The 27,220-nt window shown below is 51.7% G+C and overlaps 1 protein-coding gene across 8 annotated transcripts in view; it reads left to right on the top strand.

The window, feature by feature from the left end:
- Positions 1-4,737: 4,737 nt before the first annotated feature.
- Myh14 (myosin heavy chain 14) overlaps positions 4,738-27,220 on the top strand; it is a 62,571-nt gene continuing 40,088 nt past the window's right edge. The window contains exons 1-11 of one of the 8 annotated variants that reach the window (NM_001437868.1): positions 4,738-4,775; positions 6,123-6,316; positions 9,986-10,381; positions 15,347-15,503; positions 18,038-18,065; positions 18,259-18,361; positions 18,878-18,901; positions 20,817-20,909; positions 21,229-21,292; positions 22,494-22,592; positions 23,602-23,742. In NM_001437868.1, coding sequence (NP_001424797.1) covers positions 9,989-10,381; positions 15,347-15,503; positions 18,038-18,065; positions 18,259-18,361; positions 18,878-18,901; positions 20,817-20,909; positions 21,229-21,292; positions 22,494-22,592; positions 23,602-23,742 — 1,102 coding nt within the window. In that variant the 5' untranslated portion in view covers positions 4,738-4,775; positions 6,123-6,316; positions 9,986-9,988. The remainder of the gene's footprint in view (positions 4,776-6,122; positions 6,317-9,985; positions 10,382-15,346; positions 15,504-18,037; positions 18,066-18,258; positions 18,362-18,877; positions 18,902-20,816; positions 20,910-21,228; positions 21,293-22,493; positions 22,593-23,601; positions 23,743-27,220) is intronic. The other 7 variants (XM_087555722.1, NM_001100690.1, NM_001437869.1 and 4 more) reach the window with 7 other exon arrangements.

Below are 27,220 nucleotides of genomic sequence, written 5' to 3'. Positions count from 1 at the left end.
GTAAAATGACTTCTTTAATTTTTGCCTTTTACCTGTATGCACAGATCACGCCTGTAGGTGTGCGTGCCTGGTGCCTGCAGAGAGCAGAGTGCATTGACTGCCCTAGAGCTGAGTTGCAGATGGTTGTGTGCAATGGATGCTCCAACAGAGCCCGGGTTTACTACAAGAGCAGATAGCGATCTTCACCTCTGGGCTTTCTCTGTTGCCCCTGTTTTCTGTTCTGTTTTTCAGGTTTATTTTTTAAAATCTTTATGTGACCCAGGCAACAAAGCATACCTTTAATCCAAGCAAAGGCGGGTGGATCTCTGTGAGTTCGAGGCCAGCTTGGTCCATATAGGAAATTCTAGGGCAGCTATGGCTGCCTACAGAGACCTGTCTCCAAAAACAAAATGTTATGTGTATGTGTGTACACATCCCTGTATTTATGTGCACCAGGCCAGTGCAGTGCCCTTAACAGCCAGAAGAGGGCGTCAGATAACCTGGACTGGCGTTATGGATGTTTGTGACCTCTGCAAGAGCTACAATCATTTGAACAGCTGAGCTCTTTCCAGTTCCCAGTTTTAGTTTTTTAAAACACGTTTGGGGGCAGAAGAGAAAACTTGGTGGTTAAGAACATGCACCAAGGGGCTGGAGAGATGATTCAGCGAGTAAGAGCACTGATTGCTCTTCCAGAGGTCCTAAGTTCAATTCCCAGCAACCACATGGTGGCTCACAACCATCTGTAATGGGATCTGATGCCCTCTTCTGGTGAGGCTGAAAGACAGCAACAGTGTATTCATACATAAAATAAATAAATCTTGAAAAAAAGGAAGGAAGGAAGGAAGGAAGGAAGGAAGGAGGGAGGGAGGGAAGGAAGGAAGGAAGGAAGGAAGAACAGAACATGCACCGGTCTTGTTGAAGACCCAGGTCCAATACCCAGCATCCACTTGCTGTGAACAATCGTTTGTAAGTCTAGTTTCAGGAAAGCCATGCTGTCTTCTGGTCGTCACAGGCACTGCACAGATGTCCTGCAGATATACATCCATACACATAAACTGAAAATGAATAAGCTGTTTTAATGCGTGTTCATGTAAGTGTGTGCGTGCATATGTATGTGTGCGCGCACACACACACACGCACACACGAACACACACACACGAACACACACACATGCACACACACGCACACACACACACGCACACACACACATGCACACACACACGTGCACACACATACACGCACGCACGCACGCACGTCTATCTGTCTATGACAGGTATGTGCATGGGAATACAGGAGCTCTTGGGGCAGAACAGGTACCAGCTCTTGCAGCTGGGGTTGTAGGTAGTCGTGAGCTGCCTGATGTGGGTGCTGGGAGTTGAACTTGGGTCATCAGGAAAAGCAGCACATGTTTTTAATCGCTGAGCCATCTCCCCAGCTACTTTTAGTTTTAAAAACATGGTTATGAGCCGAGCAGTGGTGGTCCATACCTTTAATCCCAGCACTCTGGAGGCAGAGGCAGGTGGATCTCTGCGTTCAGCCAGCCTGGTTGTATAGAGTGAGTTCCAGGACAGCCAGGGCTACACAGAGAAACTTTGTCTTGGAAAACTGAAATAAAAAAAGATACCCATTATAGCAGGGACGTGTGTTTGTGCAGGACAGCCACAGCCACAGAGTATGGGATCAGGCAGAGAACAACTTTCAGGAATCTGTCCTTTTAAAGTGGGTGAGCAGGCTTGCAGCAGGTGCTTTTCCCAGCGGAGTGTTCTTGCCTCTTCTCTGTCTCTGTGTGTGTGCACGCACGTGCATGAGTGGAGCACATGTTGCAGTGGCACACTGTAGAGGTCAGAGGACAGTGTGGGGAGCTGGTTCTCTCCTCCCACCACGTGGGTCCCAGGGATAGAACTCTGGTCCTCAGGCGTGGTGACAAGTGCCTTACCTTGATACCATTTCAGTCCCCATTTGTTTTCCTGACAAGGCTTCAGTGTGTAGCCCTGTCTGGCTCAGAACTCACTATGTAGACCGGTTGGTCTCACTGTAGTGGTCCTCCGAAGCTTTTGGCTCCTGATGTGGGTCCAGGGGTTGAACTCAGCATGTGGGGTTTGGTGGCAAGCACTTCCCCCTGGTAAGTCATTTTGCTGGCCTGGTGTTTATTTCTTGATGAGGGCCATTCTGGCTAGGGCGATGTGGCATCTTGAACTCTGGATCCTGCTGCATCCACCTCCAAAATCCTGGAATTACAGGTGTGTATCATGTCACTCAGTTCTTGTGACGCTGGGGACCTAACCCGAGGCTTCGTGCACGCCCAGCAAGCCCTGTACCAGCTGAGCCGCAGACCCGCCGACCTTTCACTTCTGGGTGTTATCTGAGCTCCTTGCTGGCGTTCCCCACACCTCCCAGACTACTGTTCTGTAGACCCAGGCCATTCTGAGGGCTGGCATTAAGGAAGCTTCCATGTTCTGTTTCCTTCTCTCTGGCCACACGTGTCTGGGTGTTTCATTCCACGCACCATCGATATCCCTATTTCAGCTCATCCACCCCTGGGGAACCTCAGAAGAGGACCAGTCACAGACAACCAAGGGCTCACAATGTAACTGAGATTATCCTGCAGATGGTGGTGGTGATGGTGGTGATTGTGATGATGATGGTGGTGGTGATCGTGATGATGGTGATATGGTTTTGTGGGTGCCTGTGTGCGAGAGTGTGTGTGTGTGTGTGTGTGTGTGTGTGTGTGTGTGTGTGTGTGTGCATTAAGGTCTCCAAGGAGACATGGGACTTCACCTCAAGCATGTATTCTGGATGGCGTGCTGGAAGATGGGTAGAGGGTTTAGAGGCAGGGGCATGCTTCCTTTGGGCTTGATTCTTTGTTCTTGCCTTATCCCTGGTGGTACAATAGAGACAGGAAGTGATCTCACTGAGGCCAGCCGGGGGTCTCTGTGCCCACACCTGTAAAATGCGTGTGGTAGCAGGACCAAATACATAGAGCTGGTGGGTCCATGTTGTGGGATCTGACGTACATTGAAAGCTTAGAACTGTGAGTATTCTCACTAAACATTAGCGGACATTAAGGCGGTACAGGCTTACGGATCAAAGAAAATCCCCAGCAGAACAAAGCCTGCTAAGCCATGTGTAGTGATGTGCACCAGTCGTTCCTACACCCAGAAGCTAAAGGCAGAGAGATCAGAAGAAGTTCAGAGTCACCCTCTGCTGTATAGGCTGTCTGATCTCCCCTGGGGCTTAGCAGGCAGAACTAACACCACCTCCGGAACCAGGCCAGTAAAGACATACGATGACGTTTCTGGTTGCTGGGTAGATTTAGCCTCCATCGGGTTGATGATATCGGTAGTTGGCAGCTGTTGGTGGGCTACAGACACCTGAGCTGTCATTTCCAAATGCACCACAGAGTGCCAGGATGGCAGAGCTGCAGAGGGAAACCCTGTCTCAGAAGGTCTGCAGCAGTGGCTCAGGGGTTAGGGCCGTGGGCTGTTTTTCCAGAGAACCTGAGTTCAAATCCCAGCAACTGTATGGCAGCTCAGAATCATCTGTAACTCCTGTTGTAGCTGTTGTAGGGGATCTGACAACAAACTTGGGAGACTGCTCAACGCCTGAGGCAGATCCAAGTGCTTATAGGACTGTGGAGCAACAGGAGCTAAGCACTGGGAGAGAAGGTGGAGCGTGGCTGTGTGGTGAGGGCCTTGGGGGCTTTGGTACATATTCATTTATTGTTTGTTTGCTTACATATTTACTGTTGCAGTAGTGTGGTTTGAACTTAGTGTTCAGCTCAAGTGCCCTATAGCCGAGCCATCTCTTAAGCCTTCCTTTTGTACTTTGAGACGGAGTCACACTAAGTTTCTCAATCACTTTGTTTAAACCCATGACTTCGACTCGCTACAGTCCTCCTGCCTCAGCCTCTCAAGGCTAGAATGGTAGGTGTGGTCCTCCAGATGAGATTGGGGGGAGGGGGTTTGCTTTGTTTTCTGAGACAGGGTCTCCTATAATTTATCTAGGCCGGCCTAGAATTCTTTACATAGCTGTAGGATGACCCTGAACTCCTGATCCTCCAGCCTCCAGTTCTCCAGGGCTGGGATGATTTGAGGTGCCATCACTCCTGTTTTGCAAGGTGTTGGGGTGGAACCCAGAGCTTCGTGCACTGTAGGCAAACCCTCTACTGACCGTGCCCCAGCCGTAGCCCCAATAAGATCTCAATCGCACCAAATTCAAGGCCTTAGAGAAATTACGTAGTGGAAACGCTTCACACAGCTTTGAGCTCAATAAATGATGACTCTGACCCATGAAGTCGCCAGCCACCTGCATTGGGTCTGCTCACGGTCTGTACTCTACAAAAGCGGTTTCTTGGTGTGTGTCCGCACGCTGGCTCCCGGGGGACCCAAGCATTCCGGCCTGCCACCGCCCCCTACGGGTGCGCACAAAGGCATCCATTCATGCCTGTTTACAAAGCGGCCCATTCACCGGGTCCCCTTGAACCAGCAGCTGCTGGCCGCTCCCCAAGCCTTTCTATTGGTACTTCCTACTGGCCATCAGGCCTGGACCCCGCCTACTGCCGCACACTCTCGGCCAGGTTCTTTTCCCACGCCTGGCACGCTTTGCCAACTTCTGATTGGCTTGGCGCGCCAGCCGCTCTTTTTGATTGGGCAGCGCTGCGCCCCATGGGCGAGGTCCGAACGGGTCGCAGCAAGTGCTGATTGGTCCGTAATGTCCACCTGTGGGCGGGGCCATTCAGCACAGGCCCCGCCTCCTTTTCTGTCCAGGCCGAGGCCTCTGGACCGCCCTGGGCGCCGGTGAGTGTCCGGGGGCCCTCCCCCCGTGGTGCGCCCCAAGGGTTGGCCAGGGCCTGCCAGACCTGGGGAGGCTGGAGCCGGTGGGCCACAACGGGGGTCCTGGAGAGGAGTGGGTCGAAACATTCACCCTGGGTGCAAGCGACCCCAGGGTCCGGGAGGGGGAGGGGGAGGGTTGAAGTCACCCTGCCCCAGTTCCCACCTTGTGCCAGGCAGCCTGGGGTCATCCCTGAAGGCGTCACACCGTCTGTTCTGCAGAAGGGGAAACTGAGGCAGTGCTTGGGACGTTGCGTGATAGAACACCTGAGTCATGGTCTCCAGTCCCCAGCTCCCAGGACTACTCTGTCAGATGTCAGAGGATGAAAAAACTGTGGACCAGAGAGAGGGGTCGTGACAGGCAGGGCCAGGGATGGGGAAGGATGTGTTTGGCTGCGTGTCCCAGTTTGTTTTTGTTTGACTTGGTTTAGTTAGTTTTTTGTTTTTTTGTTTTTTGTTTTTTGAGAGAGAGAGAGAGAGAGAGAGAGAGAGAGAGAGAGAGAGAGAGAGAGAGAAAGAGAGAGAATGTCTGAACTCACTGTGTAGACCGAACTGACCTCAACCCCCAATCTTGCTGCCTGAGCCTCTCATGTGCTTCGATGACTTGAGTATGCCACCACACCTAGCTAAGTCGTGTTGGAACACCCTCACAATGGACGTGGGCACTCTAATGTATAACTAAACTTCTCTCCAGTGTAGGAGAGTGGATTTGAGGTGGTTTAAGTGGTTTCTATTTCACAGGGAGTGAAAGGTGGAGACTGGACCGAGGTGGAGAATGCAGGGACCTGGTGTTCCTGGCCCCGTGGCTTTTTTTTTTTTTTTTTAACATCATAATATTAGTCAGGAATTCAAGATCAGCCTCAGCTACAGGATGAGTCCAGGCAAGCCTAGGCTACCTAAGACCCTGTATCAGAAAAACAAAAAAGAAAAATTAATTGTTCTGTAAGTCATACCTCTTAGCACCTCTTAAGCTACACGTTTATTGTAGACAAGGCCACCCTATGTCTCCTCAATTCACCCTTGAAGAGAAGACCCAAGCCTCTGAGGCTGGCATAGCATTTTGACATCATATCTGGGGACTGGGGCGTCCCACTTCCAGCGTTGAGGAAACTGAGATTCTAAGATTAAAAAAAACGATAAAGCGGAGACCTAGGTCCTTTTCCTCACATGATTTTTGTTGATCTCATGAGCCTCAGTTCCTAGCGAAGAAAGTGGAGGTTCAGAAGGCTGGAGAGAGATTCGAACCCTAGGTGTACTCAGTCTGGCTCTGTGCCACGCCTTCACCTTTGCCCATCGCCGCCCACTTGGCAACAGGTTCTATCTCTGCCGGCTGCGGTGCCAGGACCCGCCCCCGCCCAGCCTGGCAGGTGTCAGGAGACGTCAGAGCCAGGTCCTGCCTCCTGAGGAGAGAGGCCCCACCTCTTGCTGGACCGCAGAGCCGGCCTCACCTGGGTGCTGGAGAGGAACTGGACTCGGAGGCCTCCCCATCTCTACCGCCAGGCGCCCAGGTAGCCTCGGGGTCCGCGGGTTAAAGGAGTTATGCCACAGGGCGCTGGGTCAGGAGGAGGGGAGGTTAGGATTCAGGCTCCCGGAGCTATAATGTGCCGGGTACCTCAAGTCAGAGGGAAGAAGCTGAGTATGGACCCCAGTGTCTGAAGGAGTAGGGCAGAGGTCTGGACCCTAGTGTCTGAAGGAGGAGGGCTGAGATCTGGACTCCTGTGTCTGGGGCGGGGTGGGGGGAAGATGGGAGGGGGTGGGAGAGGGAGGGCTGAGGTCCGGACTTGTGTGCCTGAGGGAGGAGGCCTGGGGTCTGGACCCCTAGGTCTGAAGAAAAAGGAATGGGGTCCTGACCAGTCTAGGTCTGAGGGAGGAGGCTGGGTTTGTAGGAAGAAGTTGGATCCTGGACTTCTGAGTCTGAGAGAAAAGCTGGGGTCCGGACCTCTGGGCCTGAGGGAGGAGAGCTAGGGTTAGGACCTCTGTGTCTGAGGGAAGAAGTTGGGTCCTGGATCCTTGAGTCTGAGAGAGAGGAGGCTGGGGCAGGATGGCTCTCACCCATTAGCTGAGGTCATAAGCTTGGTGTTGCCCCAGCCTCTGCCCAGGCGGGCGGGGCCCTGGCTGCTTCCCTTTTCCACACAGCCCTGTCTCCTCCTCCCAGGCGCTCTCACCTGCCTAAGTGACACTAACGAGTTCTGGCACCGCATTCCTGCTGCCTGAGGGAGGGGTGTGTGGCTGGGGTTCACCCATTTGGCTTGGTCAGTTTCCCTGAACCCCACATCCCCCCTTCTGACCCACGGCTGCAGTAAACTTCTTGGCAACTCCTGTGTCTAGTGGAGACAGGGCTGGGGAGCCCATTCCAGGGTTGTGGGCCTGGACTCCAGGTCTGAGGCAGCTGAAGCTGCTCTTAAATGCTGGGAAGAGTGGGGCTGGGAGGTGCAAAGCCACCAAGCCCTTCCTGGTCAAAGGCTACAAGGCTGGAGAGGAAGCAGATGGGTGGGGTGGGGTAAAGTCCCTGGGATGGGGCTTGGCTCTGGGTGTATCTTTACCACTCTGGAGCCTGGGGTGATCCTTGGCCCTTTGGGGCTGACCATTTGTAGAGCACGGGGAGGGGGCCAAAGTGACTGGGAACCAGGCTGCTGATGAGGAGGGCGGAGAGAGTCCCAAGACAGAGGAAGTTTGCATGTGGGAGAGGCTTCTGGGGAAAGCTTGAAGGGAAAAGATCTGGGAGGACACCGTTTGAGCAAGCTGAGTGCTTGGATGGATGTCCCCAAGGGGTGTGTTGAAAGTGCGGTTGGCCTGGTGCACAGAGGTGACAGTGCAAGAGAGGGACACAGGTGTCTCTAGGTGTTCTCTGGTTGGGGATGAGGCTGTGGGTCAGTAGTGGGGCTGTTTGCTGTGGGACATTTTTTGTGGGATATTGGACAACCCTGAAATTGCTGAGTTTCCCTATCAGTGGCCCTGGAAGTGGGGGGAGAGGCCACCCTGACTGCCTCCTGGAAGCTTCTTTAAAGAGGCTTGAGACCTATCTGTGTCCATACCATAAGATCTGCTGAAAGGCAGGACCCCGGCAGCTTGTGACAGGTTCCCAGAGTCTGGGCTCTACAAGGCCTCTGAGAATGTTGAATGAACGTGAGAAAGAGTGAATTCATGAAGCCAGAGAGAAGACGGGGATTGGGCGATCAACCTGTAATTATGGGGCAGGCAGGACCAGCGGTGCATAGAGAACTTGGCGACAGACTCAGCCATGCCCCAGCAGGGCCCCATGTCAGAGTGTAAACGGTGCTGACAACCTTTATTGTCCTTGCTACCTCACCTCCTGCCTGCTTCTCATTTGGGCTGCAGACACAAAGCACATTCCTGCCCCAGGGCCTTTGCTTTGTCCCAGCATCAGCTGGTTAGAGCCACTTAAGTCCACGAAGGCTGGAGAGGTGGCTCAGCAGTTAAGGGCATTGACTGTTCTTCCAGAGGTCCTGAGTTCAATTCCCAGCAACTACATGGTGGCTCACAACCATCAGTAATGGGGATCTGATACCCTCTTTTGGTGTGCATAAAGACAGTACAGTGTATTCACATACATGAAATAAACAAATTTAAAAAAAAGAAGGAAAGAAAGAAAGAAAGAAAGGCAATACCCTAGGGAGGGGCTCTCCAGTCGGTCAGTTAAAAATGTGAACACAGCCCCAGACCCAGCAAGACCCTTCCCCTGCCCTATACCTCTGATAGCCATTTACCACCATTTAAACAACTTATGTTTTTATTCTGTTTCTTCAGATTAGAATGGTACTGTCCAGTGCAAACAGAGCACAAGTCAAGAATGTATTTAAGTTTTATATAACCACATTTGGGGGTGGGCACTGGAGAGGTGGCTGTGTGGTTATCAGCTCTGGCCGCTCTTCTAGAAGATCTCAAGTCCCAACAACTACAAGCATGGCGTGCAGAACCATCTATGTGTAACTACAGAGCTAAGGAATCCCTCTTCTGGTCTCCATGGATACTGGATGCATCCATAACACATTAAATATATATTTTAAGCGGGGTGTAGAGACCGCTGGGCGTTTTGTGGCACTGATTGTTCTTGCAGAGAACTGCAACCACAACACATTAGTCCAGGTCCAGGGAGCTGCTGCCACCTTCTGGCCACTGTGGGAACTTGCATACATGTGGTACATATAAACTCACCCAGGCACACACACATGCACACAAATAATAAATCATTTACAAGAAGATTTATTTAAATTACTCTAAATTATGTGTATTGGGGGTTATGTGTAGGTACAAGTACCTATGGAAGCTAGAAGCACAGGACATCCAGGAGCTGGAATTACAGGCAGTTGTGAACTGGGAATACAGGTGCTGGGAACAAAACTCAGGTCCTCTGAACGTGCAGTACATGCTTTCAACTGCTATGATCTCTCTCCAGCTGCATAAGTGATTTTTAAAATAAATGTATGTATGTATGTATGTATGTATGTATGTATGTATGTATGTATGTATGTATTATGTATTTTTGGTTTTCAAGACAGGTTTCTCTGTGTAGCTCTGACTGCCCTAGAACTCACTCTGTCCACCAATCTGGCCTTAACTCAGGTCTGCCTGCCTCTGCCTCCTGAGTGCTAGGATTTAAGGCATGGGCCACCACACCTGGTTTAAATGCATTTTTTAAAAGTAAAGCTGGGGGGTTGGGGATTTAGCTCAGCGGTAGAGCGCTTGCCCAGCAAGCGCAAGGCCCTGGGTTCGGTCCCCAGCTCCGAAAAAAAGAAAAAAGAGAAAAAAGAAAAAAAAATAAATAAAAGTAAAGCTGGGCCAGTTGGCACAGTTTTATCATCCCACCTACTCTCAGGCAGGGTGGGGTTGTAAGTTCAAGGCCATCCCGAATCGATTTAGCAAGACCTTATTTTAAAATAAAAAGTCAAAGGTCACCTTTATTCCCAGTACTCAGGAGGCAGAGGCAGCTGGATCTCTGAGATCAAGGCCAGCCTGGTCTAAAGAGCAAGTTCCAGGACAGCCAGAGCTATCTCTTGTCCCAGAAAAACAAAACCACAAAGAAAAGAAAAAGGTCTAGGGACATGCCTCAGAGTACAGTGTTTCTCTAGCATGCAGGAGAGATTTAAGCCCTAGTGTTACAAAAGCAAAGAAATTAGGGGACAGTCCCAATTGATGTGTCCACTCTCTTCCCACAGACCATGGCCACAGTGACCTTGTCCGTGCCTGGGAGGAAGGTGGCCTCCAGGCCAGGCCCGGTGCCTGAGGCAGCCCAGCCATTCCTGTTCGCGCCCCGGACGCCAAATGTAGGTGGCCCTGGAGGGCCACAGGTGGAGTGGACAGCACGGCGCATGGTGTGGGTGCCCTCGGAACTGCATGGGTTCGAGGCAGCAGCCCTGCGGGATGAAGGGGAGGAGGAGGCAGAAGTGGAGCTGGCGGAGAGTGGGCGGCGCCTGCGGCTGCCCAGGGACCAGATCCAGCGCATGAACCCACCCAAGTTCAGCAAGGCAGAAGATATGGCTGAGCTCACCTGCCTCAACGAGGCCTCGGTCCTGCACAATCTGCGAGAGCGCTACTACTCTGGGCTCATTTATGTGAGTGACGTTCCCCGGGGTGGGGTGCCAGGTGTCACCAACCTGACCTGAATTAGGAGGGAGTGATCTAGAATATCTGCCTTATGTCCTGTGACTGTTCTCCAACTAGTGAAAAGTTGTAATGCTTTATTTTTTATGGAATGGGACGGGAGGTGGGGTTAGACAGGTGCTCTACCATTGAACCACGCCCCCAGCCCCTCACTGGAGGATTCTAGGCAGGTGCTCTAATACTGAGCCACGACTCAGCACCTGACTGAGGGATGTTAGGCAAGGGCTCCACTACTGAGCCCTAGCCCCTGATAAGAGGATTCTGAGCTATACAGCCCCATCCTCTCACTGAGAGATCCTAGGCAAGGGGTCTACCACTGAGTCCTAGCCTAAGGCAATTCTAGGCAGTTCCTCTATATCTGAGCGACTTCTTTAGCCCACTTTGTTTGTTTGCCTTGAGATGTGATTTCCCTCTTAACTACAGCTGGCCACTAACTTGGGCTTCTGCTGCCTCATCCCTAAGAGTAGCTTCAATAACAGTCTTGCAACCTTAAGACTGGCCCAACTTACATCTTTTTTTTTTTTTTTTTTTTTTTTTTTTGGTTCTTTTTTTCGGAGCTGGGGACCGAACCCAGGGCCTTGCGCTTCCTAGGCAAGCGCTCTACCACTGAGCTAAATCCCCAACCCCCCAACTTACATCTTATTGGATGACTGGAGCCTGCTTCCACCTGACTGGAGTGTCCTATATGAGGGTACCTTTGTTACTTTGTAATAATAAAGAGTGAGAATTAATTGATACTAAGCCTATATGAATCCCATTAGTTCATCTAATTCTCTTCAGCAAGGCAATGGCCGCTGTTTAACTAATAATCAAAAGGAAGAAATGAAAATAAAAACCATCATATAACTAGGCATGGAGAAGAGAGGAGGATCTTTTTAAAATGGTAACATTTACTTACTTGGGAGTAGGGGCGTAAGGTCAGAGTACACTTGCTGTATTGGTTCTGTTCTTTTAACCTCATGTGTTCTAGGGTTCACACTCAGGTCCTCCTCAGGTTCGGTAGTAAACATCTTTACTAGTTGAGCCATCTCACTACCTCCTGGAAGAGGACTCTTGACTTTGAGGCTAGCTGGCTATACTATTTCAAAACAACAGAATAAAGCAAAATAGTGTGATGAGACTGATGATATCTAGGTTGATATCTAGGTCTGCCAAGCTCTGATCCATTTTTGATGTCTGCACACCACTTAGGTGGTATACGGAAGTTGTTTAACACCAGAAGTGGTTCCGCATCCTGGCTTCATGTTAGAACCATTTGGGGAGGTCCTTTAGAGTGTCTGCCGGCAGCTTCAGACCAGCACCACCAACATTGAACTCTGGGGTGATGGTGAACATGACATGAACATAGGTTTTAGGGGGTTTTTTTTCCCCATCTTTTCTTCTAAATAAGCTTGCAGGGTGTATCTCGTGGACAGCCAAGGTGTGATTAACTCCATTTAAGAGAGAGCAAACTGGATTATAGAGTTTAACAAAGAATGTTAACCATAATGAAAAAAAAAAAACTGAGAACCACTGGTAAATATTTATTAAGTACTTATGTTGTACTGGGCACTGCTCTGAGTGCCATTGTTGAGTTCTTGGCTGGCTTCTTGGCTGGGGACTGTTGATGTCACCCGACATTCCAGAATATTAAGTGACCCGGGACCAGGGCCTACAGCCACTGAGGAATCCGTGGAAGCCCATCCAGCCCTGATAATAACCATTGGCCTGGATACACAGAGCTTCCGCTGCTAGGCACAGTTCTGAGTTCTTTTCCTAAGGAATCTTGTTGCCGCCCCCTCCCCTAAACCCCGGTGCCCCAAGCCATGTACATAGGCTGTGAGGTAGGGACCCACCTCTCCTTTTCCCCTCAGCTTGGCCTAGCAGAAGCTGGTAATACTGTCGTGCAAACAAGCGCCATGTTGCAGGGTCTCAACAATGATGAGTTCTCAGTAAGCCACATTAACTTGGGACAGCCATATCAGGTAGGAAGCACAGTTCTTGTCCCCATCGATGGAGACAGTGATACCTAGAGAGACTCCTTGCTCAGGTCGACCAAGATTCAGGCTCAGTTCCTGTCTGATGTCCAGTGCATGACATGTGTTCACTGACTGGCTAACTGATGTCAGGGAGAGCAGTGGAAGCTGAGGTCCCCAGAGACCTTGACTTAATAAGGGAATTGGTTCCTTCAGTGGGACTATAGAGGTAGAAGGAAGAGGGCTGGAGTTAATGACTATGTAAGGAGCTCTCTGCTCCATGGGACATGGAACAGTGTGTTAGAGCCCTGCTAGGAAGAAGGGGCAAACCCTGTTGTCCAGGCTTTTCTCCCCTACTGTATTGGTACCAAATTTGTTCATGGTGACCCACACCCTCAGCCCCTCACTGGGGGATTCTAGCCAGGGGTTCTACCACTGAGCCATACCCCCAGCCCCTCACTGGGGGATTCTAGGCTGGGGCTCTCCCACTGAGCCATACCCCCAGCCCCTCACTGGGGGATTCTAGCCAGGGGTTCTACCACTGAGCCATACCCCCAGCCCCTCACTGGGGGATTCTAGGCTGGGGCTCTCCCACTGAGCCATACCCCCAGCCCCTCACTGGGGGATTCTAGCCAGGGGTTCTACCACTGAGCCATACCCCCAGCCCCTCACTGGGGGATTCTAGGCTGGGGCTCTCCCACTGAGCCATACCCCCAGCCCCTCACTGGGGGATTCTAGGCTGGGGCTCTCCCACTGAGCCACGCCCCCAGCCCCTTACTGGATGATTCTAGGCAGGGGCTCTAACTGCTAAACTATATCCTTACGTCTCTTTTCACTTTGAGACAAATTCTCACTAGGCTGTCTTTGGTAGCCTTCTGATCCTTATGCCTCAGCCTCCAGAGAAACGATGATGGCAGGCCTATGCTTACCAGACCTGGTTGTCACTGAGTCGTTAAGGGGGTCAGTCCTTCCTGGAAGTTGCACACAGCTGGGAACCTCAGCCTCTGGCTTCCAACCCTAGACAGTTAAAGCCGGGCCAGCTTTGGCTCCTAGGTGGGACTGTAACCCGAGCATCCCAGCCTGCTGTTTGGAGAGTGGGGCGGGGCCACCTTGGCTGGCTCTGTATTCAGTCTCCCTTTAATCCCTGGGCCTTTGTAATGAGGCAGGCTGTCTACCTCTTCCAGAGGAAGCAAGACAAGGGAATGTCCTCAAACTGTGCGTGGGGGTGTGGAGTGCGGGGCGGAGGAGGCCCGTCTCCAGAGCCCTCTGGGCTAGGCAGCTCTTCCAGAACTTTCCAGGGACCCTCTAGGAACTGCGGCCGCTTCCCTTTTCCCCTGGCCCTGTTGGCCAGCTAGAGTTTCCATCTTGGGTGTTACCCAAGCTGTGTCTGGCCCGAGGGGCTGGCATGGGGAGTGGGCTCTGGCGCCAGCGGCCATGAGATACCCTCCCAGGGAATGTGGTCCAGCCGCCCCACCCTGAGACCTCTGAGAGCCCAGTGGGAGCAGCCTGGGAGACTAGGGAGACAGATACTAGGCTGACCGGTTCTCCCGCTTGTGGCCAGCTGCCCCGCCCCCTCTATGAGGAGGTAATACCAAGCAGCCTGGTGGCTACACCCCACTGCAGCCAGGTGGGAGGGGAGAGCAAGTACCCACTAGAGAGCCAGCAACCGGCTGACTGGCTTAACTAATAAGCAGCTATAGCCCTGAGTAGTGAGCTTTCACTAGTTCAGCTGTCTGTCTCTAGTGCTTTAGGCTAGTTAGTTGTTGGGCTGACTTAGCTAAAGGACTAACTAGTCCTTGGCTATCTAGCCACCTCTGTGGATGGTGAGTGTTTCCTGTTGATCTTGACAACCCTTGTGAGTTCAGCAGAATCTCAAGCTGACAACAATCCTCCTGCTTCGGCTCTTGTTTATTTCTTTGATTTTTTGAGAAAACAGGCCTACAGGGTTTCATGTAGCCCAGGCTAGCCTCAAACTCCATATATAGTCAGATGTCCTGATATTTCTGACTCCACCTCCTGGGTGCTGGGACGATGAGTGTCTGAGGCACATGGGGTGCTGGGAATGGAACCCAGGGGTGTGTGTGCCAGGTCTGCCGATTGAGCTACACCTCCAGCCTTCTGTTTCTGTAAGATAGGCTCTGATTCTGTAGCTCAGGCTGGCCTAGAACTCATAGCAGTCCTCCTGCTTCAGGTTCCCGAATGGTGGGTTATAGGCTCACACTGTTGCCTCCAGAGCTTCCTTTCTAGCCTCGAGGCTTTAACAGATGGTCACGGGTCTTCCTTCCATGTCCATCTGGTAAGCCAGAGGCCTGTACCTGAGGCTCCCCTCCCGGCCTCATGTACCTCTGTGGTGAATCTTCACCCGTGGAAACCTCCATACCATCTGGGAAGGTCTACCGTTAGCTTAGCCGTGTTGGTAACATTCACGCTGGGCAGAATGGTTTGTACCTGTAATCCCCTTGCTCAGGAGATGGAGGCAGGAGGATTGCTGTAATTTCGAGTCTTGCCTCAAACAAACAAAAACACCAACAAGTGGCCACAGAGACGGCTTAGCAGCAGAGATTGCTTGTTCGTCCAAAGCACCGTCTTCAACCTCCAGCACCACCCGGCAGCTCACAACCACCTGTAACTCCAGCCGGGAGGTCCACTGCTTTCTTCTGGTCTCCGTGGGTAATGTGTGCCTATGGCAGACATGCATGCAGGCATCGTGACACACGCCCATAATCCCAGCCCTGGGGAGGCAGAGGCAGGAGGATTCCCGTGAGTTTCATTCCAACCAAGGCTATGTAGGAAGACCTTTTGTAAACCAAAGCAAACAAAACACCAAGAGACCAAAGTAGCGTTATGTTGTCGGCGTGTAGATATGCCCGGTGCCTTCTACAGGTTACCCAGCTGCACACCACAGCTCTGCCCTCACTGAGGGCAGCCACCTGACACACTCTCCCCTCTTGCCTGCCATAGACCTACTCTGGCCTCTTCTGTGTGGTCATTAACCCGTACAAGCAGCTGCCTATCTACACGGAGGCCATTGTTGAAATGTACCGGGGCAAGAAGCGCCACGAGGTGCCACCTCACATCTATGCCGTGACCGAGGGCGCGTACCGCAGCATGCTTCAGGGTGAGTGTATGGTCAGCTCTGTAGGAGGACCGGGGTGGGCACCGGGTGCTGCTGGGAGGTGGGCCAGGTTTGAATAAGAGCTTGATGATACAATGGAAGGTGGGTGAGGATCCAGGTCTTCTGTGGAGGTTTTCCAGAGAGACAGCAAGTGTATGACACGGCGCATCTGCTTCCCAGTAGACAATCGTGTAGGATCACAAGTGATAATGGGTCAGGCTATGTGACCTCATTCCTTCCTTGTTTTTTTTTTTTGTTTGTTTGTTTGTTTGTTTTTAGCTTTTTTCAGAATTAGGTATATGTGTATGTGAATGTGGCGGGCAAGCGTATGGGAGTGCGGTGCCCATGGGAATCAGAAGAGGGCATCAGATCCCCTGGAGCTGAAGTTTCAGGCCGGTGTGAGCCACCTGATGGGGGTGCTAGGAACTGAACTCAGGTGGCCTTCCCTAGGTTATCCTCTGAACTGGAAGTTACCAGATAGCTGGACTAGCTGGCCATCGAGCCCCTACAGTCCACCGGTCTCTGCCCCCACAGCATGGGGATAAAAGTGTGCCTCACCATGCCCAGCCCTCCATGCCCAGCCTTTCACGTGGGGTGCTGGGACTTGAATGCAGGTCCTCAGGATTTGCAGCACTTGATCAGCTAAGCATCTCCCTGGCCCCTCGTCCTATCTTTCTGTTGTTAATTTCTGATTCATCCAAGGCAAACCGCCTCGCCTTTGGTGTTTGACCATGCGAAGGCGCCTGACTGTGCTGGGTCGTGTGGTCAGCCCTGAGGGTCAGTCTCTGGACAAGCTTCTGCTATTGTGGTGAGGCACTGTCTGTAGGTCAGCTGGCGATGCCACTGGGTCAGTCAAGGTCAGTCCGTTTCCGTGCAAGGTGTAGAAGTCTCTAGGATAACAGTCTCTTGGCTACATTGTTTAACCTCATAATAGTTCTGTGGTATAGTTTCTTTTCTTAGCACTCACTTCCAGAAGGGGAAACTGAGGCAGTACAGTTACTGCCCGTGGCCACACTGAAGGGTAGGTGCTGAGGTAGGACTTGAACCCAGGGTCCTGGCCACTGCTTCCCATTTTCACTCTGCGCTGGGTATTGTGTTGGACGTTTGTATTTTTGAGATGGCCTCATGTAGCCCAGGCTGGTCCCTAACTCCTTTGTAGTTGAGGATGACTTTGAACTCCAGATTCTGCCTCTATCTCCTGAGAGTTGGGATAATAGGTGTGGACAGTACCTGGTCTGTGTGATACTGAGAACAGAGTCCAGGGCTTTGTGCATGCTAAGTGAGGGCCTGCGGGGGCTGTGTGTACTGTGTCACCATCAGCTAGGTCCTGGGCCATCGGGCTTGGTAGCAGCTGCCTTTACCCACTGAGCCATGTAATTCTTGTTTGTTTTTCTTTTTAAGATGTATACATTTCATCTTTTTGGGAATGAGTGTTTTTCCTGCATGTGTGTCAGTGCATCAGTTATATGCCTGACACGATGCCTGCTAGGACCAGAAGAGGGCATTGGACCCCCTGGAACTAAAGTTGTGAGCGATTGTGTGGGTGCTGGGAATTGAACCTGGGCCCTCTGTAATAGCAGCCACTGAGCAATCCCTCTAGTTCATATTGTGTTTTAAACATTCCCAGACTCTGACTACAGCCTTGTTAGACAAAGAGCCGTGTTGAACCCATGGAGGTACAAAGTAAATGGAGGTACAAAGCAAATCAGGTCCAGGGTCACAAGAGAGGAGACTGGACCACAAAGTTGGTTCAGATCTAATGTGTGTAAGATTCATTAATAAGGTCCATGTGGCACACAAATGTGGATGCTCACTCTGGAGTCACACCGAAGGCAACTATCGTGTGTCCTAAGGATTTCCAGAGTCTGTGCCCTGAATGTCCCTTCCTTTGAGAAGAACTGGAGGCTCCCCATCCTCTAGTCACTGCCTTAGCTCTTATTCAGTGTTCTTTTCTGTGCTGATAATAGGACCTAGCACTTAGTAGGTGGTCAGAGTATGTAATGAGATGGTGGCACTATGCCCAGGGTGGCAGTCAGAATAGTCTAACCTAGACGTCCAATTTTTTTTTGTTTTTGTTTTTGAGACAGGGTTTCTCTGCGTAGCTCTGGCTGTCCTGGAATACACTCTGTAGACCAGACTAGACTCGAACTCAGAGATCCAGCTGCCTCTGCCTCCTGGGTGCTGGGATTAAAGGTGTGCACCACCACTGTCCAGCTCACTGCTCACTTTCCAATTCTTGAGTCTGCAGTGCCTAGCCTGAGGTGGTGCACAGTAGGGGCTCAAATTGAAGTTGAGAGGTGAATTGTGTCTATGTAATTTGGGTTCCACTGACGAGGAAACCAAGGTTCAGAGAGGGACGGCTGCTTCTGTAGGGCCACTCAGGGAGGTTTGGTGAGGAGAGGGTGTCTGAACACAGGAGAGTTGTACATTACAACTCTGCCATTACCTTATGATTCTGGAACGATGGTGAGATGCAAAGGGGCCAGGAAACTTCGAGATTGTCTAGGTGACATGTCAATCCCTTCTGTCCTCTACAGATCGTGAGGATCAGTCCATTCTCTGCACGTGAGTTATCCTAAAGGGCTCCCAAGTCAGAGGCTTCCATAGAATATGGCTCTGCACAAATGGGAAGGGTATACCAGTGGGTGTGGCATTGGGTAAGCTGGCAGAGCACCAGGGGACGTGGCTTTCCATAAGTGTGTGGGCAGGGGCTGCCTGGTCTCCCTGCCCACCCGACCTCCCCTTACTCCCTCCACAGGGGAGAGTCTGGAGCTGGGAAGACGGAGAACACCAAGAAGGTCATCCAGTACCTGGCCCATGTGGCATCATCTCCAAAGGGCAGGAAGGAACCTGGTGTCCCTGTAAGCCACAGAGCCTCGGCCCACTCCAGACTTGTCACCAGCAGCATCTTTTATCTTGGGCTGCACTCCACATTCACAGTTGGTGCAGGGGCCTATGTCTCCCTGTGCTAGCTGGGACCTCCTGTGTGCTCGTCCTGAAGGCAGGAGTGAGCAGGCTGGCGATGTGAGGCTGGCTCTTAGCCCTGTCGGTTGGAGGGCAGTGCTTGGCACATCGCACATGCTTCATTCTGAGGCCTGGTGTGTCTAGGTTTGGAGGGCAGTAGAGGTAACCCCTGTAGTCTCAGGGAGTGGTTACCCCAACAACATTCACAGGAAGCCCCAGCCATGGTGGGTGAGTCCTGACGGGGGTGGGGGCAGAGGGAGGTGGTACAGTGAGATTTAAGCCTGGTGCGTAATCCCCGAGGTCCTAGCCCCTCAGCCCCAGCTCTGCCCTGAGGCCTCCAGTTCACCTACATGTCTGTCCATGTTCCATGTGCCGTGTCCTGGTTCGTGTGTCGTGTCCTGTGACTTCCTCAGGCCTCCGTCAGCACCATGTCTTATGTGAGTAGCAGGAAATCCCCTTGCCACCCCAGGGTCACCCAGGGTCACTTGGGGCCACCAGCCCACAGCCTTCCAGGAGACACAGTCTGAGAATGGCACACCAGCCCACAGAGACCCACAAAGCCACTGTTGACAGTTCTACCATGCACATGCCAGGACCACATGGCCATCTAGCTCACACCTACTGTAGGCACAAAGCCAAGGTCCTCTCCTGCTGCCCTTCAGCCCCACTGTGTTCAAGCAAGCCCATAGAAAGTCCCTCACATACACACATCCCCACTTACCCTGCTGTTCATGGCAGCACTGACATGTGTACGGACACAGGCCCCATACTGCTATTCAGTTCGGCCTCCCTGCCAGCAAGGACAGCTCTCCCATGTTGTGCCAGGCCTGCTGTTGTGCACATGTTCAGGCCTTATGCTGGCATTTAACACAGTACATGTGGCCAAGCCTGCTGCCATTCATACCAGCTCTACTGTGTTCACATGCCTAGGCCCCATGCTGACACTTAGTACAGTCCTACTATGTGCCTGTAATTGCTCCCCCACACCCCAGTATTCACGTTTACAAAGCAGGGCTCTCTACCACCACTCAGCCTGACCCCACTATGTTCATATGCCCAGACTTCATGACTGCTTTTAGTGCAGTCATACTGTCTGCAGAGTCATGCCCCTCTATTGTTCACAGAAACCCTACTGTGTCCACAAAACTAAGTCCTTACCTCCATACTGTGTGCACGCCCCAGTCCTACCCTATGCAGCCTGGGCCTGTGCTGCCTGCCATGTGGACAGAGAGTGGCCACAGATGCTATCACACAGTAACCCAGACACCCAAGCCACCCCACCCTCCCAGTAAGGCTGGAGGAACAAGCTTTCACAGCACCAAGCCACACGACCCTTACCTTGCACATCATCTTTTTTTTTTTTTGTTCATTTTATTTATTTATTTTTTCTGGGATAGGCTCTTATTTCATAGCCCAGGCTGGCCCTGAAATGGCTCTGTAGCACCTGCCGGTCTTGAACTTATATCAACTCTACCTTCCCATTCCCAAATGCTGGGATTATGGGTGTGAGCCACCGTGCTGGGCTGCATTTGGTTTTTTTGTCCATTTGACAAAGCCACTGACTGATGTCGACTGAGAAAACACATGCAGGCTACCATTTATTAGCACCTACTGTGTGCCTGGCTCTGACACCAGAGGAGCCAGAAATAAGTTCAGCATAAGGAACTGCCTTCACAGCACAAAACTACCATTTATTTTAATTTTTATTGGATTTTTTAAATTTACATTTCAAATGTTACCCCCTTTCCTGGTTTCCTGCCCATAACCCTCCTACCCCATCCCCCCTCCCTCTGCTTCTATGACGGTGTTCCCCCACCTACCCCTTCCTGCCTCACCAGCCTGGCATTCCCCTACACTGGGGCATCGAGCCTTGGCAGAACCAAGGGCTTCTCCTCCCATTGGTGCCCAACAGGGCCATTCTCTGCTACATTCTCTAAACTTGTTTCTGCAAGTAATGTATGGGGATCTGTGAACTGCAGAACAAACATGTTGTCAGCAGACGGTGGTTGACAGTTCGGTGTGCACCCTTGCAGACGTCTCTCCCTGTGTTTACTACCATGTGTGCCTGTAGAAGTAACCATGTTGTTTGAGCCGTAGTTTCTAACCTTTTGTTTCTTACTAATGGGAACACGACTGGTTCTGCAACATTTTTCCCCTTTGTTTGGTTGTTTTACTTCCACTCAACAGTAAAGCTCCAAGAATTTTCTCTGTTCCCCTCACTAAACACACGGCAGGCAAGACTCTTCCACCCAGATACAAAAGGCCCCACCCAGACAAGGCCAGCCCAACGCCCAGGCCCCATGAGAGGGAGCCTCCCTTTCTCACTGATGCACCGTCTCCCATGCCCTGCAGGGGGAGCTAGAGCGGCAGCTTCTTCAAGCCAACCCCATCCTAGAAGCCTTCGGCAATGCCAAAACGGTGAAGAACGACAACTCTTCCCGATTTGTGAGTATGGGAGCTGTGCATATAGCAGCCTGGAAGACTGGGGCCCGATTTGGGGATAGGGAAGAAGGGACGAGACCGGGGTCTGGATGCCTAGGGTTTGAGAGAGGAGGTCTTTGGAGGATCTCTGGGTCTGAGGAAGGAGGCTGGAGTCTGAACCCCCGAGTCTAAGGGGTCCTAGCTGCTGGTGGCTTAGCAAAGTTGTCTGGACCCGAATTTCCTGCGGAGTCCCTGCTTGGGACTCACTGCTGGTGTGAACTTGAGGTAGAAGGAGGAGGTATGGATTTGGGGAGACTTAAGCCCTGCGCCATTTTTGCAACAGGGCAAATTCATCCGCATCAACTTTGATATTGCTGGCTACATCGTGGGAGCAAACATCGAGACCTGTATCCTCTAAGCAATCCTGGGAGTCGTGGGTAGCAGCCAAGGAGGACAACCCTCTGAGCCTTCACCCAGAAAAGATGCCCCTGGGTAGTCCTTCAGGGGACCCTGTGGTGATGCTCAGCTGGGGACCGAGCAGTCTTGGGAGGGCGTGCTTGTCTGGACCGTCACATTCACGCATTTCTGATGTGCTGTTCAGCCCGTGGTCAGACTCTCGTCTGTGCTTTATGGAGTGGGGGGCATGGGAGTCCAGGGAGATTCAGGAGAGGATGGGTCTGGGAAAGCCAGGTGAACATCCAGAATTTTTTCTTAGTGAGGCTATAGAGGGTGTGCTTAACTGTCTAAACAACAACACGGGAACTTTCAGGGAAAACTCCTCTAGGAAATCTAGGCAGAGAGAGCTTCAGGGCTCAGTGTTATCAGGGTGGGGCAACCCCACTGCTTGCTGGGTGCCCATCTCCTTCTCCCGGAATGGTATGTACCTCATTGAAGCAGCAAACAGCAAGGTGTACCTCTCATCCCAGCACTCAAGACCCTGTCTCAAAATACCTAACAAAACGAGAGGCTGAGGGTGGAAGAGACGGTTCTCCATGTGGGTTCTGGGAACTGAACTCAGATCTTTGGGCTTAGTGGCAAGCACCTTTACCCACTGAGCCTCATTGCAGTTTCCCATTGATTTAAGTTTACATTATTCTGTCCTTCTGTGGGTGTTTTTGCCTGTGTCTATGTCTGTGTGCCATGTCCCTGGTGCTGGCAGAGGCCAGAAAAGAGCATTTGATCTCTTGCGACAGAGTTACAGATGGTTCTGAGACACAATGTGGATGCTGGGAATCGAACCCTGATCCTCTGTTTAAGAACAGCCTGTGGCGCACGCCTTCGATCCCAGCGTTTAGAGGCAGAGGCAGGTGAATCTCTGAGTTCAATACCAGCCTGGTCTACACAGTGAGTTCCAGGACAGCTAAGGTTACATAGAGAAATCCTGTCTTGGAAAACTGAAAAGCAATGACAACAAACAAACAAACAAACAAACAAACGGCTTGCACTTAACCGCTGATCCATCCCTCCAGCTCCGCATTATTTTTATTTTAATTAATTAATTAATCTTTGAGATGCTGGTCCGGAATTCATTATGTAGTCTAGGCTGATCTGCATCCCAAATACTGAAACCACGTGCAGCAGGCTCCTTGACCCGCTTTCCCCAACCAGATCTGCTGGAGAAGTCCCGGGCCATCAGACAGGCCAAGGACGAATGCAGCTTCCATATCTTCTACCAGCTGCTAGGGGGCGCTGGGGAGCAGCTAAAAGGTTAGTGTCATTCTTTCCCAGCCTGCTTTGCCCTGGGGTGGTTGAGAAGTGAGGTCTTCCACTCTCCACACCCTCACCGGAAGCTGCAGCCCCAGAACAGAGTCGCTGTGCTGTGTCCACTTCTGCCGTCCCTGTGATGTGTGGGGACAGCCCAGCATCCGAGCTGCACAGCTCAGGGCTCCTGTCATTCTGGGATTCTGTGTGCTGGCCTCCCAAGCCTTGCTTTCTACCCTCTGCTTCCAGCTGCCTTCTGGCTTTCGCTCCTGCCCGTGGCATCTGTCTGCTCGGTTCCTGCACCCCTGTTCCTCCTGGCCCTATGGTGGCTCTGCCTTGCTGTGGCCTCTCACAACTCCATGCTTCCAGCTGATCTTACTGTGTACTGTGGTGCCTGCAAGCTGCCTTCTGCTGTGGTTCCTGCCCGCTCGGAGGCTATGCCAGAGGTTGTGCCCTCTCTTGTCTCCTCTCTTCTTTTTTTAAAGATTCATTTATTTCATGTATGTGAGTGCACTGTCATTGTCTTCAGACACACCAGAAGAGGGCATCAGATTCCCATTACAGATGGTTGTGAGCCACCATGTGGTTGCTGGGAATTGAACTCAGGACCTCTGGAAGAGCAGTCAGTGCTCTCAACTGTTGAGCCTGCTCTCCAGTCCTCTTTTTCTTTTTGAGACAAGATCTCGCTATGTAGCCCAGGCTAGTCTGGAATTCCCAGCAGTCCCCTGCTTCAGTCTCCTGAGTGCTAGAAGACAAACATGTCTGACTTTGTAGCTCCTTAATCCTCTGCCTTCTGTCCATAGCTTTGTCTGTCCCTCCTGGATCCTATGTTGGTCCCCTGACACCCTGGTTCCAACTCCATGGCTTCTGGCAGCATGTGTGTCCCCGGGTGCTGGCTCTGACATCTTCTCGAGCACCTTCTCTAGCCTGCCTGCCCCAGGCCCACCCAGCCATCAGTAACAGATCTCAGGTCCTGTCATGACACAGCTGACCCCAGCACTCCCTCTGTCTACAGCTGACCTCCTTCTGGAGCCCTACTCCCATTACCGCTTCCTGACCAACGGGCCCTCATCATCCCCCGGCCAGGAGCGGGAGTTATTCCAGGAGACCCTGGAGTCCCTGCGAGTGCTGGGCCTCCTCCCAGAAGAGATCACTGGTGAGTGAGCCTGGGTCACTCCTACCTATGACTGGGATTGTCTTTGAGAGTGAGTGTTTGAGTGTGAGTGTGCAAAGTGTGTGTGAGCTGTGTCCATGAATGTGTTAGTGTGTGAGCATGTGTGAGTACAAGTGTGCAAAAGTGTGTGTGAGCATGTGTGAGTGCAAGTGTGTAAGAGTGTGTGTGTGTGTGTGTGTGTGTGTCTGTGTCTGTGTCTGTGTCTGTGTCTGTGTGAGAGAGAGGATAGCCTAGAGATGCTTCTCCTCTGAAGATTGAGCTCAGGTCACCACGTGTCTATGATAAGCATACTTAGCCGTCTCTTTGTCTTCACCTGAACTGCTCCACCTCCCAGGCTACTGTTTTAAGTTTTTATTGCTATTGCTGTGTAGAAAGGGCTGGAGCTCTTCCAGGGAGGAGGTGGGCAGATCTCCCCTCCTCACTTCACAGAGACTACGGAAGTGAGAGCAACCAGCCATATAAATGTTAGGAGCCTGGTCAGAAGAGAGGGGTGTGCAGAGCAGGGAATCGGGGGTTGGAGTTGGGGTACAGCTCCACACGGGAGGCCAGACAAGGGTACCTGGAAGAAAAGGTGCTTGGGCAGAGGCCTGAGGTGAGGACAGTAGGAAGAGCATCCTGGTATGGGCTGTGCAAAGGCCCTGGGCAGGAGAAGTGTGAGTTTGAGAAGTTGAAGCTTCAGGAATGAGTTGGGTCTTCTTTGAGTTTCACTCGACATTTTATCTTGCAATAGTAAGAAGAGCTCTTGGGGACAACAGGAAAGGAGAAGTGATGATTTCACAGTGCTGTGCGTCAAGTGGACAAGGGATGGGGTGTCTGGGTTAGTTCTTTTTTTTTTCTTTTCTTTTTTTCGGAGCTGGGGATCGAATCCAGGGCCTTGTGCTTGCTAGGCAAGCGCTCTACCACTGAGCTAAATCCCCAACCCCTGGGGATTATCAATTTGACACAGCTTTGAGCTGCCTGGAAAGAGGGACTTCACCTCAAGGCTTATGTGGTCAGATCGGCCTGTGCGCATGTCTGTAGGGGATTGTCATGATTGATAATTAATGTCGGAGGACCCAGTCCACTGTGGGTGGCGCCATTCCTAGGTAGGCTATGTTTCTGGCTATGTAAGAAAGCAGGCTGGGCATAAGCTGGAGATCAAGGCAGTAAGCAGCATTTGTCCATGGTTTTTGCTTCATTTCCTGTTTGAGTTTCTGCCCTCACTTCCCTCAGTGATGAACTGTGTCCTGGAAGTGTTGGCCAAGTAAACCCTTTCTTCCCCTAAGTTGCTTTTGGTCAGAAGTTTTATCACAGCAACAGAAAGCAGAGTAGATCAGAAGCTGAGACAGGGTCACTTGCTGCCCAAGCTGCCCATGAACTCCCTATTTAGGCAAGGATGACTTGAATTCCTAATTCTCCTGCCTCCGTTCCTACCTCCTGAGTGCTGACAGGTGTGCACCAACGTGCCTGGCTATGTAGTGTTGGGGATGGAACCTAGGACCTCACACATTGCTACCCAGGTACTCTGCCAGCTCAACTACATTGACAACCCTTTAAATTATTATTACAATGATGATGGTGGTAGAGATGATGTTCATGTTTGTTTCAGAGTCTCATACTGTAGCCCAAACTGGCCAGGAACTGGCTATGTAGCTAAGGAAGGCCTCAAGCTTATAGCAATTCTCCTGCCTCAGCTTCCAAAGTATGACAATTGGCAGGCACTGGCCCCTTTACCCAGCTGGACCACAGCATCTTTTGAGAGGTTGTGGTATCTCCCTTTGTGGATGGGCTGGGTTCTCAGACAGAGACCCCTAGGTGTGTGTGGTCCACTGGGCTCCACCTCACAGTTTGAGTCTCCCCAGGAGTTCATGTTGCCTTCAGGGCTCAATCTAGAGGGCTGAGCACCTGAACGTACCCACTCCCGGCCACACCCACACCAATGGCCAGATTTCCTAACCATGGTTTTGTAATTCCCTAGGCTGCTAGTCTATGGTCAGCCAAGCCTCTTGATACCAGATGGCCCATGTGACCCTCCTGTGAAGTGGGTCCAGTGGCTGATGGGAGTTTTCCATTCTGCAAACTAAATTTTCAGAGTTTGAATGTGCTTACAGCCTGAACTTGGGCCACGACTTCAGCTGCACTTTCACCTTCCGGAGAGAGGATCATGTCGGTCACCTTCATCCCGAGCTCCCAGAGCCTGGCTCTAGACTCCCACTGTCTGCCCATGCACATTTAACTTAACTCATTGATGTATTTTGGTGCTGAGGTTTGAATGCTGGGCAAGGTGCACTACCACTGAGCGGCATCCTCAGCCCGTCACTGGGAGATTCTAGGCACGGGCTATACCCAACAGCCATACCCTAAAACCTCGGTTGGTTTTAGCTGCAGGGATGCCACGTCGCCACCATCCACAGGGTGGTGCCAGTCCTCTGCTCCCTAGCTCTGGACTTGCTCTCCGTCTCTCTAGGAAGTTTGTATATTTTTATTGGAGTGGCAGACAGATGGGATCATGTAACAGTCTCCTTGTGTTCCATTTGCATGGACTAGAGCCCAACGTCTTTGCACAGACTCTGTTTCAGATCAAAGAGGAGACAGAAGGTCAGGAAGTCTTGCCTGGGTCCCACCTCTATTCAAGAGACGGTAGAGTGGTGGTGGACCCTGTAGCCCACAGCCAGAAATGTAGACGGACATACCAGAGGGCAGCCTGGAGCAGACAGCGTTTGGGACCCAACAATAAAGGACCTCTGTGTGTCTGTCTGATATTCACTTGGTATCTTTCCCTGTGACTGCCAGGCTGGTAAGGTGAACAGTTAGCAGACACAGGGAACCTGAGAGTCTCTCCTATGAGTAAGAGTCTTAAGCTCATGACAATCCTCCTGCCTCAGCTTTCCAATTTTCAGAACTGTAGATATGAGCCACTGTACTCAGTCCCATCTCACCTGGAGGCGGTCCTTGGAGTCCTGATCATGGGTCTATCCCAGGGTCAGAGTGACCTCATACTGACTGTAAATTATTCTGTTTTATTTTTTTTTATACCCACGATGGATGAGGCAGCCACAAAGAACCACAACTGTGCTTCTGTCACAGAGGGGGATGCTGAGGCCCCGTTTTCTGCAGACCTGGCTGTCGCCCCAGGTTAGCTGAGCTTAGTGCCCAAATCCTGCTCTGCCTGGTCCCAATAGCACCCCAGTTTTGCCAGTCATACAGACAGATCTCCCAGCATTGGTCCTGAGAGGCCCTCAGGGTGTCAACTGCCCAACACAGACCTTTCCAGCCCTCAGCAGCAGTGATCTCTGTCTCAGGCTCTTAGCACACCAATCCTCAGCTCTAGGACCCAGGACCTTGTGTGGAGTTGCTCCTGTCAGCTGCAAAACTCTCAGCCTTCCTGGAACTCCTGTCCGCCCCAGCCCTCACTATCTTCCACTCTGAGTGTCAAATAAGAGACCTGGGAGTCCAGTCTCTTCCTACTGCCCAGCCAGAG

This window comes from Rattus norvegicus, chromosome 1 (genome assembly GCF_021556685.1).
Source record: "Rattus norvegicus strain SHRSP/BbbUtx chromosome 1, alternate assembly SHRSP_T2T, whole genome shotgun sequence".
In the NCBI taxonomy this organism is placed as follows: Eukaryota; Metazoa; Chordata; class Mammalia; order Rodentia; family Muridae; genus Rattus; species Rattus norvegicus.
Note: the sequence above shows the minus strand (reverse complement) of the source record. Positions and strands in the feature narration are given on the sequence as shown.